Consider the following 15,491-nt stretch of genomic DNA (forward strand, 5'->3'; position numbering starts at 1 on the left):
GAGACTCGATGTCCGAGAGCCTGCAGAACCAGGGCGAAGGACTGGAGCCCCAGAGGCAGCCAGTTCTGGGGTTGGAGGCCTGTCTGTGTGTCTGAGTGGGGAGGTGGTGGTGGGGGGGGGGGGGAATGGGAGAGTGAAAAAGGAGTTTGTTTTACTGTTATGGTCTTGCTTACTATTTTTATTATTGTTGTTCTGTTGAGCTTTGTGGGCATGCTATGTTGGCATTGGAATGTGTGCTAACATTTTTGGGCTGTCCCCAGCACTTCCTTAAGTTGTGAGGAAATGACGCATTTCACTGCATATTTCAATGTATCTGTGGTAAATAAACCTAAATCTGTGTTTTATTGCCCTGTCAAGCACTGTATACCAGTTGATTCTGTAAAATCTGAATTGACCAAAAGCTCCCAGGGCTGCCAATGGTTCAACAGAGATTTACACAGATATATGGTGGAGAGCATTCCGACTGGTTGCATAATACCCGGTGTGGAGGTTCCAAGGCACAAGAGGTTTCAGAGGGTTGGAAATTCAGCCAGCTCCATCATAGTCACAAAGCTCCCCACCCCTGAGGACATCTTCAAGAAGTGGTGTCTCAAGAAGACCACATCCATCACTAACAACCCTCAACATTCAGAACGTGCCATGTTTTTGTTACTAATTCTGAGAGGAGATACATGAGGCTGAAGATATACATGCAGTGTTTTAGGAACAGCTTCTTCCCCTCTGCCATCAGATTTCTGAACAGTCCATGAACACTCCCTCCTTATTCTTCTCGAGCAGTATTTATTTATTTTTGTGTCTTGTAATAAGCATCTGGAACAGTACAGCACAGGTACAGGCCATTTGACCCACAATGTTGTGCCGAGCCAGCTAAAAAGCAAATCGAAAACACCCAAACACTAATCTCTCCTCCCTACACCATGTCCATATCCCTCCATCTTCCTCACATCCATGTACTGATCCAAATGTGACTTAAAAACTTCTAATGTATTTGCCTCTACCACCATACCAGGCAGCACATTCCAGGCATCCATAACTCTCTGTGTAAAAAAACTTACCCATCACATCCCACTTGAATTTATCCCCTCTCACCTTCAACACATTCCCTCTAGTATTAGTCATTTCAACACTGGGAAACAGATACTCTCTGTCCACTCTATCTATGAATCTCATAATCTTGTAAATCTCTATCAGATCTCCCCCTCAACCTCTGATGCTCCAGAGTAAACAACCCACATTTATCCAATCTCTGCAGATAGCACATGCCTTCTAAACCAGGCTACATCCTGGTGAACCTCTTCTGCACCCTCTCCAAAGCCTCAACCTCCTTCCTATAATGGGGAGACCAGAAGAGCATGCAATACAGGCAGTCCCCGGGTTACGTACGAGTTCCATTCCTGAGTCCATCTTTAAGTCGGATTTGTATGCATGTCGGAACAAGCACATCCAGTATTATTTAGTGTCAGTTCGTCAAATGTTTGTCTCAGTATATAGTATATATTTTACCTTTCTATGCATTTAAAATACTTAAGAAACGTATGTATTCCAATAATTAAACCACTACGTTGCTTAGTAATAATTGTAGCTTTCATCAGGACAGGGCCTTTCACATGTTACATTATTCTCACTTTATCCATTAAAATTGTTCCGATCATTGACCAACTGTAGCCTAACAATTTTCCAATGACTGATGGCGTTTCACCTCTTTCCAAACACTTTATTATTTCTACTTTATTTTCAATCGCAATCGCTTCCCGTCAATGGAACAGAAACACTGCGGGTGGCGGATCCTGAACTCCGCCGGCTCCCGAGGTCCGCTGGGTCCTAAGGACCACCACACTGAGACATGCTAAATGGGACAAGTGGGGGCTGTGCTGGGTTTGGGTATTTGATCCTCCACAATATTCCGTGTAGGAATTTAAACTGGAGGTGGCAATGTTTTTTTTACGAGGTCAAGTTGCGAGCTCGACATCAACCCGGCACGGATGGTACGGGAGTCACTGGATCGACATCAACCTGGCACAGGAGTGGTCTGTCACTGGATCGAACTCGGAAACCTCCATTCTCCAGCCTGGCACTGATCCCACTGTACCACCAGCTGACCAGATCGGACGGGGGGGTGGGGGTAGGGTCAGGGTGAATCTTACTAAGAAAAATTTAAACCAGATACAAAGTTAAACACTCAACACAGTGTCAACAGCAACGATTTAAAATGGCAGACGGCTTTGCAGTCTGATTTAAAATGGCGAACGGCGTTCTCCTTCCTCAGTTCATAAGTACGAGTTGTCCATAAGTCGGACATTCGTAACTCAGGGACTACCTGTACTCCGGATGGGGCCAACCAAGGGTTTTATAAAGTTTCAACATAACCTCCTGACTTTTGAACTCAATGCCTCAACTAATAAAAGTAAGCATTCCATAAGACTTCTTAACCAGCTTATTGACCTGTGTAGCCACTTTCAAGGAGCTATAAATTAGATCCTAAGATCTCTCTGCTCAGCAACATTGTTAAGGATCTTGTCCTTAAGAGTGTATGTACTGTCTCCTTACATTTGCCCTACCAAGGTACAACTCCTCACATTTATCCGGGTTAAACTGCATCTGCCATGTCTCAGCCCATATCTGTAAGTGGTCTATATCATGCTGTATTCTTTGCCAGACTTCTTACTTCCCACAACTCCACCAATCTTCTTATCATCCACAAATTTACTAACCCACCCATCTACATTTTTCATCCAGGACATTTACACAACAAACAGCAGATGCCCCAGCTCTGAACCCTGTGGAACTGTGGTGAACTACATATACCTGTCTGGACACGCCCCTCTGCTGACTGCTCCTGTGGCTCCTCCCAAAGACCCCTGTATAAAGGCGATTGGAGGCACTGCTCCTCCCTCAATCTCCAGGATGTTGTGTGGTGGTCTCTTGCTGCCTATCGTGGTCTCTTGCAGCTAATAAAAGCCTATCGTTCGCCTCCCGTCTCCAAGAGTTATTGATGGTGCATCAGGAACGCCACTAATTACAAATCTCCAGTTCAACCACTACTCTCTGTCTTTTACAGTTCTGAATCCAAACAGCCAATTCGCCACTGACCCCATCTTGATCTTCTGGATTAGCCTCTCCTGAGGGACTGTCAAACACTTTACTAAAATCCACGTAGACAACATCCACTGCCCTACCCTTACCAATTTGTCTCGTCAACTTGTCAAAAAACTCAATCAAGTGCATACGGCAAGACCTGCCATGCTCTCCCTTATCAAGCCATGAGTTTCCAAATGCTCATACATCCTATCCTTAAGAATTTTCTCCAGCAATTTCTCTGCAGCTGACGCAAGACTCACTGTTCTATAGTTGCCAGGATTTTCCCTTGTTCCCTCCTTAAATAGAGGGACAATGTCAGCTACTCACCAGTCCTCTGGGACCTCTCCTGCAGCTAGAAAAGATAAGAAGATACTGGTCAAGGCCTCAACAATCTCACCTCTTGCCTCTGTCAATAACCTGGGGTAAATCCCATCAGTCCCTGGAGACTTAGCCATCTTAATACTCATTAGGAAGCCCAACACTTCCTCCTCCTTGACTTCTGAATGCCCTAATGCATTTATGCACTCAGTACTGACATCCTGGTCCTCCATATCCTTTACTTTAGTAAACATTGAAGCAAAGTACTTATTAAGTACCTCACTCACATTCCCCGTATCCAAGCAAATGCCCCCCCCCTTTATTCTTCAGTGGTCCCACCCTTTCCCTAGGTTATCCTTTCACTCCTGATGTACGTACAGATTGCCTTGGCATTCTCCTTAATCCTACTTGCCAAGAACCTTTCATCATCCGTCCTAGCTTTCCTCATTCCTCTCTTTTCCGGCTTCTTTAAACTCCTCATGTGCTTCATTTGTTCCTGACTTCCAAACCTTTACATACTTTTCCTTTCTCTTCTTCACTAAATTCAGCATGTCTCTGGACATCCAAAGTCCTCTTATCTTTTCATCTCCATCTTTTCTTCTAACAGCAACATACCTTTTCTGTACTCTGTGCAATTGATCTTTAAACACTCTCCAAGTCTGATGTGAACTTGCCAGAGAAAAGGTGTTTCCAAATAGCGCTTCTTAATTCCTTCTTAATGCCCTTGCAATTGCTCTACTCCAATTTAAAACTCTCCCACAAGGACGATACTATAACTATTCTTGTCTATAGCTATCCTGAAAGATAAGCAGTTGTGGTCACCGTTCCCTAACTGTTCACCCACTGAAAGGTCAGTCACCTGGCCAGGCTCATGACCCAACACCAGGTCCAGTGTGGCCCCTCCTCTTGTTGGACCATCCACATGTTGATTTAAGAAACCTACCTGGATACACTTCACAAATTCTGCCCCATCTAAACCCCTTACACTAAGAAGGTCCCAGTTTATATTAGGGAAGTTGAAATCCCCCATGATAACAACTCTTTTATTTTTACACTTATCCTTAATCTGATTACATATCTGTTCCTCAATGTCCCAGTGGCTATTAGGGGGTCTGTAGTACAATTACGAGCAGTATTGCTTCATCCTTGTGCTTGAAGTAATTTCCTTTGTCCTGTCCAACTCAGACTGGTTCACACCTGGCTGACCAGGTCAGCCAAACAATGGGCCAAGCTAAGAGATCACAAGCTATTCCTTCTGCAAACTTGCCATTTTACCTAATAAACAACTTATCATCTGAGAATGGTCTCAGGTCATTAGCAGAAACTCTCTGAGTTCACATTTGACTGCTCTGATTAAGTTACTCTGCAACAAGAATCAAGTCATCAAAGAGTTCACAAAATGGCAGCTGCAAGCACAGTCTCACAATATGGCCATCTCCATTCCTGTCACCACATGGCAAGAACAAAGATTTTCGCTTTGTCTGTTGCCACCACCCTTGCCTCACTCCTGTTCGATGATTTGCAGGTTGTAGTTCTTTCTGGCCAACAGAGGTCAGAAAAGCATGGCCAGACTAGTTCAAGCTGACTGGAAGGCGTCAGTAATTCAGATATGATGATGATGGCAGCATCCATTAGTCTCACGAGACCATGGATCTGTGCCTGGAAAATCTTGCTTCAGTCTGTGTTGGTAGAGCAGCGTCTGGTGTGTAAAGGCCCACATGGGAGTGACAGTCTTGGCTGCAGCAACTTCACTTGGCGCTGGTTTTTTCGGCAAGTGCACTTTTCTTCAACAGCAAGCCTCAGCTTCTCTTCTCCTCTTTTTAGACCTCTGCATAGTTCCAGCCTCCAGCGAGAGTGATCGCTTGCAACGTCCTCCCAACTCTCGACGTTCATGTTCAGTGACTTCATGTCTCTTTTGCAGACATCTTTGAAACGAAGATGGGGCCGCCTTTGTGCTCTCTTGCCAGAGGCCAGTTCCCCATACAGCAGGTCTTTCAGGATCCTCCCATGTAACATGTGGTGTACGTGGCCCAGCCAGCGGAGATGGCATTGTTTGAACAGGGTGAAGAGGCTGGGTATCTGGGCACGGGCCAAGACCTCATTGTTGGTGACTCGGTCAGTTCACTTGATATCCAGGATGCATCTCAGGCTAGGAAGGTGGAAGACATTGAGACACCGCTCTTGTCTGAAGTAGAGGCTCCAGGTCTCGCTGCCGTAGAGCAGTGTGCTGAGGATGCAGGCCCTGTAGACTGCAACCTTGGTGTTCGCCCAGACTCTCTTTGTCAGCCTGACGAATGTTGAGGCTGCTCGTCTGATTCATTTGTTGATCTCGGGGTCTCAGGAGAGACTGTCCGTGATGGTGGAGCCAGAGTATGTAAACCCGTGAACTACCTCCAGCTCGTAGTTGTTGATGGTACTGGCAGGGGGGTGCTCAATGCCTTGGCCCAATACGTTGGTCTTCTTCAGGCTGATGGTCAAGCTGAAGTCCTGACAGACTCATGAGAAACTGTACATGAGGCGTTGCAGTTGCTTCAGGGTGTGTTGCCAGTGCCACATCGTCTGCAAACAACATGTCCCTGATGGGTTCTTCACGAACCTTGGTTTTCATCCTCAGCCAGGACAGACTGAACAGCTACCAGTCCGATCTGGTGTGGAGGTAGACACCATCAGTTGATGTTCCAAAGGCGTGCTTCAGCATGACTGTGAAGAACACGCCGAACAGGGTGGGGGCAAGCACACAGCCCTGCTTCACACCACTGCGGATGTTGAAGGCCTCCGAAGAAGAGCCGTCAAAATGAACAACACCCTTCATGTGTGTGTGGAATGACTGAATTATTTTCAGGGGACAATCAATCTTGGCGAGAATTTTGAGCAGGCCGTCTCTGCTCACAAGGTCGAAGGCCTTCGTGAGGTCAATGAAAGCAACGTAGAGTGGTTGTCTTTGCTCTAGCTGTCGAAGGGAGAAGATCATGTCAATTGTGGAGCGTTCTGACCTGAAACTGCACTGAGACTCGGGATATACCCTTTCAGCTATTTTCTGCCGTCTGTTCAGGACCATGTGGGCAAAGACCTTCCCAACGGTGCTCAGCAAGGAGATTCCCCTGTAGCTGTTACAGTCACTTCTGTCCCCTTTGTTCTTGTGACAATGTTGCAGTCTCTCATGTCTTGCAGCACTGCTCCCTCTATCTAGCAGTGGCACAGTAGTTTGTTCAGGTGGCTTAGCAGGATGCCCTTTGCGCACTTGATGGCCTCTGGTGGAATGCCATCCAATCCTGGTGCCTTCCCAGTGGGCAGGCTGTCGATGGCTCTACTCAGCTCTTCGGCAGTCGGCAAAGCATCCACTTCCTCCATGACAGGCAGGCATTCCGCGGCGTCTAGCTTGCTGTCCGAGATACTGCTTTCTCTGAAGAAGAGTTCAGAGTAATGCTCCACCCATCACTCCATCTGCTTGCCTTTGTCTTTGATGGTCTCACCTGTTATGGTTTTCAGTGGAGCTATCTTGCTCTGGGTTGGACCGATGGCTACACGTTAAAACAGTAATGTGTAGAATAGCATCGCTGAATGCACAACACATTGAACTTTGAAGTGGATGGGCTACAGCATCAGAAGACCACACTGGGTTCCAGTCTGGCACCTAATAAACTGCTCACTGAGCGTATTTTTGCAATTTATAGTACTTTTGTGATCTTGCACAGTACTGCTGCTGCAAAGCCACAAAGCTTATGTCATGTAAGTCAATGGTAATAAATCTGATTCTGAAAACTTGCCCTGGGTTGATGGTGTCTCATTGAGGGTGATGTATCTGCCATGCAGCTTCAGGTTAGAGAGGGTTCCAGCACACCCTCCTCTGGCTCCTGTTGCACTAATTATTTATTGGTTATATATTCTTATTGTAATGTTTTGGGTGGCAGGGTGGAGATATGTGTATACCAAAGGAGGTGTAACACGCCCCTTCCCTCTGCTAGCCTGCAGGTCATAGTTGGACAACGTGTAGCACCTGCTTAGACCCCCTGATCAGGGTCACGTGAAGCCATGCGAGCAGGTAGTGGTGCATATCACAAGCTCTGGTTATGCAACCACTGATGCAGGCAGACAATCTCAGAAGAGTATTGATAATGGCTGGAGTCATACATCATGACAGGCACAACCCAGGAAAAGGCAATGGCAAACCATTTCTGTAGCAAAATTTGCCAAGAGCAATCATGGTCATGAGACTATGATCACCCACGTCATACAACACAGCACATAACGAATAAACAATTGCAATTTTTAGTAACTTATAGCAACTTTTATGCCCTGCACTGTACTGCTGCCACAAAACAACAAATTTCATACCAATGATAATAAACCCCAGTCTGATCATTTGGAGAATAGTCGGAGAGGATTTGGTACTATTTTTCTTTCCTCTGCACAACTATTTGTAACATATATTTTTATTGTAATTTATCATTATAATTTAATGTAATTTGTATGATTACACTGCAATGCATGAATAGGAAAGTTTCCAAGGGATAGTGGCAAATACCAAAATTGGGATTAGCTCAGATATGCATGGATATGGATCCTCCATCTTTAGTCCAGATTTAACTAATACTTTAATCTCCCCATAACAGGATCAGAACATATCTCCAAAATATTAGAGTCATGGAGGGATATGATTTGGAACAGGCCCTTTGGACCACTGAGTTTGTGCAGACCAGCAACCACTGTTCCTTCTATGGTGGACGTGCAGTTTCTGCAAAGCTTTTACGTACACAGCCTTCATTGCTACACAGCTGCATGAAAGACAGGTAGTTAAAAAATTTACGAAATGTTAAAGATTTTCTTTATTGGACTGTATTTCATTACACTTTTCAATTAATAAAAATCAAAAGTGTGTGATTTTTCAATTTTCATTCTAAATATTCATGCTATGCACATTACAAAAACAGACATTTAAAGTGCTATGAAGTTTACAGGCCACGTAAAACTTTCCTGCTCAGAGCAATGGTTGGTCTGCACAGCTGTAGAAAAAAAATTAGAGGGAATGTTGCTGGCAACCTTTCATTTAAATGAATATGTCATGAAGGACCCTCACCATCTTGACATTGCCACCATCAGGGAGGAAGTACTACAGCAAAAACAACAAACTGTAGATCAGAATCAGGTTTATTATCGCCGGCATGTGATGTGATTAACTTAGCATCAGCAGTTCAATGCAATACATAATCCAGCAGAGAGAAAAAAAATAATAAAATAATAATAATAACAAATAGACAAGTAAATCAATTACGTATATTGAACAGATTTTAAAAAAACATGCAAAAACAGAAATGCTGTACATGAAAAAAGAAGTGAGGTCCAAAGATTCAATGTCCATTTAGGAATTGGATTGCAGTGGGGAAGGAGCTGATCCTGAATTGCTCGGTGTGTGCCTTCAAGTTTCTGTACCTCCTACCTGACAGTAACGTGAGAAAACAGCATTCCCTGGGTACTGGAAGTCTTTCATACTGGACAATGCCTTTCTGAGACACCGCTCCCTGAAGATGTCCTGAGTATTTCATAGGCTAGTGCCCAAGATGGAGCTGACTAGATTTACAACCTTCTGCAGCTTCTTTCGGTCCTGTGCAGTAGCCCCTCCATACCAGACAGTGATGCAGCCTGTCAGAATGCTCTCCACGGTCCAACTATTGAAATTTTTGAGTGTATTTGTTTACATGCCAAATCTCTTCAAACTCCTAATAAAGTATAGCAGCTGTCTTACCTTCTTTATAACTACATCGATATGTTGGGACCAGGTTAGATCCTCAGAGATTTTGACACCAAGGAACTTGAAGCTGCTCACTCTCTCCACTTCTGATTCCTCTATGAGGATTCATCTTACCCTTCCTGAAGTCCACAATCAGCTCTTTGTTCTTCCTTGAGTGTCAGGTTGTTGCTGCAGCACCACTCCACTAGTTGGCATATCTCACTCCTGTACGCCCTTTTGTCACCACCTAAGATTCTACCAACAATGGTTCTATCATGAGCAAATTTATATATGGTATTTGAGCTTTGCCTAGCCACACAGTCATGTGTATATAGAGAGTAGAGCAGTGGGCTAAGCACACACCCCTGAGGTGCACCAGTGTTGAACGTCACCGAAGAAGATATGTTATCACCAATCCACACAAATTGAGGCCTTCCAGTTAGTAAGTTGAGGATCCAATTACAGAGGGAGGTACAGAAGCCCAGGTTCTGCAACTTCTCAATCAGGATTGTGGGAATGATGGTATTAAATGCTGAGCTATAGTCGATAAACAGCATCCTGACATAGGTGTCTATCAATGTTTATCATAGGACATATATCAATGATTGCATTCTAAAAAAGATAAAAAGCCAACCTACTTCACTCCTTCTCCTCTCTGTTCACCAATGACAACCTGCACCACCAGCTTATATCGCTCGAAAGCACACTCTGTGGGGAGAGAACACACAGACACAACAGTAAAGACGTGAAATATTGTAGCTTCCTGTAAACGCGCTTCAGTTATCAGAAATAAAGAAAGCCATGTCAGTGGCAGCGGAGAGAATATATAGATCAGGTAGATAATCAGAGTGCTTTTCCTAGGATAAAAGTATCAAATATTAAAAAGACATGGATTTACGTTGAAACGGAGAACATTTATGTGAATGTTTTCCCCAGGGCAGAAATGAAAAGATTATAAGATTAGCTTTATTTGTTACATGTACATCGAAACATACAGGGAAATGTGTTGTTTGTGTCAACAACCAACACAGAGGATGTGCCGACATGTGTCGCCATGCATCTCACGCCCACATAGCATGTGCACAAAATTACTAACTCTCATGAATCCATATGTCTACACTACCTTCCTCACTACTATTCAGGGCCCCAAACAATCCTTCCAGGTGAGGCGATACTTCACCTGTGAACATGAACGTCGATTTCTCAAACTTCCAGTAGTGCCTCCACACCCCCCCTCACCAATTCCCATCCCCTCGTTCCTCACGAGAATGACCCCAGTAATAAAAGGGTTAATGTCAGAGGAGTATTTGCTGGCTCTGGGCCTGTACTCACTGGAGTTTAGAAGACTGGGGGGGGGGGGGAGAATCTCATTAAAACCTGTTGAATATTGAAAGCACCACACAGGGCCTGCTAAAGGATTTTGGCCCAAAATTGATGCTGCCTGGCCTGCTGAGTTCCTCCAGCGTTTTGTGTGTGTTGCTTGCATTTCCAACATCTGCAGATTTTCTCTTGTTTCCCTTTGCAAAGTAAATTAATTAAACTGGCATTTTCATTTTCTTTGATCTTCCCGAAATTTTCTCTCCACATCTTCTCCAAAATATGCTTAGCCACTTCCATCTGTAGATTCTTCACTACATAATCACCAATGATTCATTCAGGATAATATTTCCTTCCTTACACAGAAAAGTCAGTGTATTCTCAGGAATAATGTGGGAATAAAAGAATTAGAAACAGAAATAGCTTTATTATCACCAGCTGTGTCGTGAAATTTGTTAACTTAGCAGCTGCAGTGCAATGCAATACATAATATACTTTGTAGAAGAATTAAAATAATAATCAATAAATTAATTAATTACAGTATACATATAATGAAGTGACTAAAAATCATGTAAAAACAGAAATAGTATACATTTAAAAAGTGAGGTAGTGATCACCGGATCAATGTCCATTTAGAAATCGGATGCGTTATGTGTGATGAACAAACCAGATAGAAATGGGGTCCAGCGCTGATCCCCCCCCCCCCCCCGGGAACTATGCTGCTAATGAGAGAGAGAGATGAAGAACAGAGGTAAAGGCATCTGCTACAGATAAGAGAGAAAGAGAGAGATGACTGATTTATGTATTAGGCTTCTTCATTGATGGAAAGGTAAACAATCTTTTGCTGCAAGGACACTTCTTTGTTCGTTAACATTCTTGCTGGGACAGCAGGGAGTGGCTTAGTTTGATGGACATGGACATGTTGAGTTGATGGATGGCTGATACCCCGTCAGTGGGGATAAAAGACGGGTCTGCGGAGACACAGACAGACACTCCAGTGGACACTGAAAGAGTGTTGTTCACCCACAGGGAGGTGGGGGCCTGGTGGATCGGTTCAGGAGAATCGGTCCGAAGCACGACTGAAGGCAGACTGGTGGGGACTTCTGTGTGTCTGCCCTTGCCTGGGTGACGAGTCCATCACTGAAGAACGGTCTAGCCTGGAACGGAAGGGTCATAACCGGTGACCCCAACTGTACAACGGAACAAGAAGACGATGGCAGGTTTGCCTGCTGCAGCTGCTCATCTCCTGCTCACTCTCTCTCTCTCTCTCTACACAAACTACCTTGACTTAAAACTGAACTGAACTGAACTGAACTCTGCATTATCTTAAGACTACTCATTTACCCCTAGACTTTGATAGAGCTTGGTTTTGATTCTTATTCCTGCACTTCTGTATTTATCATTGCTAACCTGTTTTATATGTATATTTGCATTTTTGATACTGAATTGCTTAGTTTACTAATAAACACCTTTAGTTATAGTACCACCAGCTCCAATGTACCATTCCATTTCTGCTGGTTTAGTAACCCGGTCACGGAGTACGAGACAAATTGGGGGCTCGTCTGGGATTTGAATTACAAATCAGGAGGTTGCTGATTTGATCGGGGGAAACTCCCTTATCTGATTTTGTTGTGTGGAAAGACAAAAAGGAGAAATGCAGAAATGGATGTTGAGGGATTTCTGTTAAGACCAGACCCTGCGGGCTTATGGAAAGCTAAAAAGGGTGAGTTGTGGGGAGTTGTTAATGCATTGCAACTCAAGGCACAGACAGGAATGACGATGGTGGAACTCCGAATGATAATAGTGGAGCACTATATTTCTATGAAGCATTTTAGTGAGAAGGAGGTAGAAATGTTTCTTCTAGAGATCCAGTTGCATCTGGAAGAGATGGGGCTAGAGAGAATTAAGTTAGAGGCTGCAGAAAAGGAAAGGAAGAGACAATTCAAGAGGAAGATGTGGCAGTTGGAAGGTCCAGTGCTGGACACTGATGATTTATGTAGCTTGAAGGAGATGGTTGGTGTTGAGGAATTTGAGAAGTTTGTTCCCAATGATGTAAGGGCATTCTGAGAGGAAAAGGATGCCGCTACCTTGAAGGAGTCTTCTGGGTTAGCAGACGAGGTTGTTTTAACCCACGGTTGAGTTTACTCCAGATGGGAATTGCCCAGAGAGTAACTGGGAGGATCAGAGGAACTTGGAATTTGAAAAGGGGACTGGTATTGAAAGCCTAGAAGAGGCAGATGTCCCGTTTGCCTGTGTTCAGGTTGTTGAGGTACCTGTGGGTTCACAGGGTACTGAGCCTTCTGTTGAGACTCAGGAAAGGTCTGAGCTATCTGACTTGGTTAAAAAGGAATGTAGTCCTTTTGTGTCAGATGGATTGGGTTCAGTGAGTAAGGGGTTAACCCTGGCACCAGTGGAAAGTGAGAATTCTCCATCACTTGTGTTAGGTGTTCTAAAAGTTAGTGATGAGATGAAAGCTGGTGATGTGAATGTTATTGAAGATAAAGGGAAAAGTACTGTTCCTGAACTTTTGAATAAGGAAAATTTAAAGTCTGGATTGATTTTAGAAGTAGTAACCATGCTGAAGGGTCAGTGGTCTGTTAACAAGGTGCCTGCTAGTCTGTTACAGTTTGTTTTGAAATTTAAAGATAAACAACGTTGTGATGTTGTTCAAGTTTGTGACTTGGAGAGGCAAAACTTGAAATGTTGTTTTGACTAAGAGGGACCACCTGCAAGTGTTATTATAAGAACTAATAGACTTAAAGATCTTGAAGATAAAATTAATGACTTGCTTAAAATTAATGAGTTGTTTGGAAGTTCAGCAAATGGGGTTAGTCTGGAAAACATTAGTGATAAGTTAGCCCCTGTGCAGGGAGTCTGTGTAGGTCTATTCCAAGCTGGTGAGCACGCTGATCACGTGAAGGTTAAGTGTTCTGTGTCGAAGTGGAAAAGAGATAATGGTTGACAAAACACCACTTTGAATAACAAGATCTTTCAAGAAAGTATATCTGTGTTACTCTGGTAGTTGATGACCACTTCTGTATTATATTAGACTCTGTAATGTGCCTTACTATTGAATTCCCCCCCACCGTAAAAATTCTTTGAAGGGTGGGGGTGTTATGTGTGATGAACAAACCAGATAGAAATGGGGCCCAGCGCTGATCCCCCCCCCCCCAGGAACTATGCTGCTAATGAGAGAGGGAGATGAAGAACAGAGGTAAAGGCATCTGCTACAGGTAAGAGAGAGAGAGAGAGAGAGAGAGAGAGAGAGAGGACGACTGATTTATGTATTATGGCTTCTTCACTGATGGAAAGGTAAACAATCTTTTCATGCAAGGACACTTCTTTGCACATTAACATTCTTGCTGGGACAGCAGGGAGTGGCTTAGTTTGATGGACATGGACATGTTGAGTTGATGGATGGCTGATACCCCGTCAGTGGGGATAAAAGACGGGTCCGTGGAGACACAGACAGACACACCAGTGGGCACTGAAAGAGTGTTGTTAACCCACAGGGAGGTGGGGGCCTGGAGGATCGGTTCAGGAGAATCGGCCCGAAGCACGGTGGATGAAGGCAGACTGGTGGGGACTTCTGTGTGTCTGCCCTTGCCTGGGTGACGAGTCCACCACTGAAGAACGGTCTAGCCTGGAACGGAAGGGTCATAACCGGTGACCCCAACTGTACAACGGAACAAGAAGACGAAGGAAGGTTTGCCTGCTGCAGCTGCTCATCTCCTGCTCACTCTCTCTCTCTCTCTCTCTACACAAGTGCAACACAACAGCAACTACCTCGACTTAAAACTGAACTGAACTGAACTCTGCGTTATCTTAAGACTACTCATTTACCCCTAGACTTTGATAGAGCTTGGTTTTGATTCTTATTCCTGCACTTCTGTATTTATCATTGCTAACCTGTTTTATATGTATATTTGCATTTTTGATACTGAATTGCTTAGTTTACTAATAAACACCTTTAGTTATAGTACCACCAGACTCCAACGTATCATTCCATTTCTGCTGGTTTAGTAACTCGGTCACAGGGTACATGACAGATGGCAGTGGGGAAGAAGCCGTTCCTGAATCACTGAGTGTGCACCTTCAGACTTCTGTACCTCCTGCCTGATGGTAACAGTGAGAAAAAGTCATGCCCTGGGTGCTGGGGGTCCTTAATAATGGATGCTGCCCTTCTGTGACACCGCTCCTTGAAGATGTCCTGGTACCCATGATGGAGCTGACTAAATTTACAACCATCTGCAGCTTCTTTCGGTCCTGTTCAGTAGCACCAACACCACCTCCCCATACCAGACAGTGAAGCAGCCTGTCAGAATGTTCTCCATGGTACATCTACAGAAGATTTTGAGCATTGTTGATATACCAAATGTCTTGAAACTCCTAATGAAGTATAGTCCCTGTCTTGGCCTCTTTGTAGCTGGATCGATGTGTTGGGACCAGGTTAGGTCCTCAGAAATCTTGACACCCCGGAGCTCGAAACTGCTCGCTCTCTCAAGTGAGTATGGAACTTAAAAACTCACAATGAAAAACCAAGTCTTAATTCTTGTTATCAGAACCCAAATATACTTTGCACTTACTCGTACACTCTCCAGTTATAGCCGCAGAGTACATCATACAATTACTTTTGCTTTATAAAACCAAACTTTATAGTCATTGCTCAAGACAAGAAGATTGCAGTGCTACCCCAGTCTGTGCAGAACAGATATTTACAATGGCTGTGGCTTTTTAAAAATCCCATATTTACATGCAACAAGAGACTTTAATTGTCCATAACTCTCATAGGCCATTATTCAGCTGCACAACAGCCCTTGGGAAGAAGCTGTTTTTCAGCCTTTGTGTCTTGGCTAAGATGTTTCTATATCTCCTACCAGCTGACAAAAAAAAAATGATCAGACAGTGTCCAGGATTGGATGGGTCTTTAATGGTGTCTTTGATAATAATAAATAACAAATGACAGGCTCAGAGTTGGAGACCTCTTCCCAGAAACAGAGGGGCTCCTTGTGACAATACAACACCAGGTGGTTAACAGAAAAAATATCAA

The 15,491-nt window shown here is 44.0% G+C and overlaps 1 protein-coding gene across 1 annotated transcript in view; it reads right to left on the reverse strand.

The window, feature by feature from the left end:
* Window positions 1-15,491, reverse strand: part of LOC132406341 (dynein light chain Tctex-type protein 2B-like) — a 70,540-nt gene that overhangs the window by 26,566 nt on the left and 28,483 nt on the right. Inside the window, exon 3 of the mRNA XM_059991883.1 lies at window positions 9,763-9,832. Coding sequence (XP_059847866.1) covers window positions 9,763-9,832 — 70 coding nt within the window. The remainder of the gene's footprint in view (window positions 1-9,762; window positions 9,833-15,491) is intronic.

This window comes from Hypanus sabinus, chromosome 2 (assembly GCF_030144855.1).
Source record: "Hypanus sabinus isolate sHypSab1 chromosome 2, sHypSab1.hap1, whole genome shotgun sequence".
Classification (NCBI taxonomy): domain Eukaryota; kingdom Metazoa; phylum Chordata; class Chondrichthyes; order Myliobatiformes; family Dasyatidae; genus Hypanus; species Hypanus sabinus.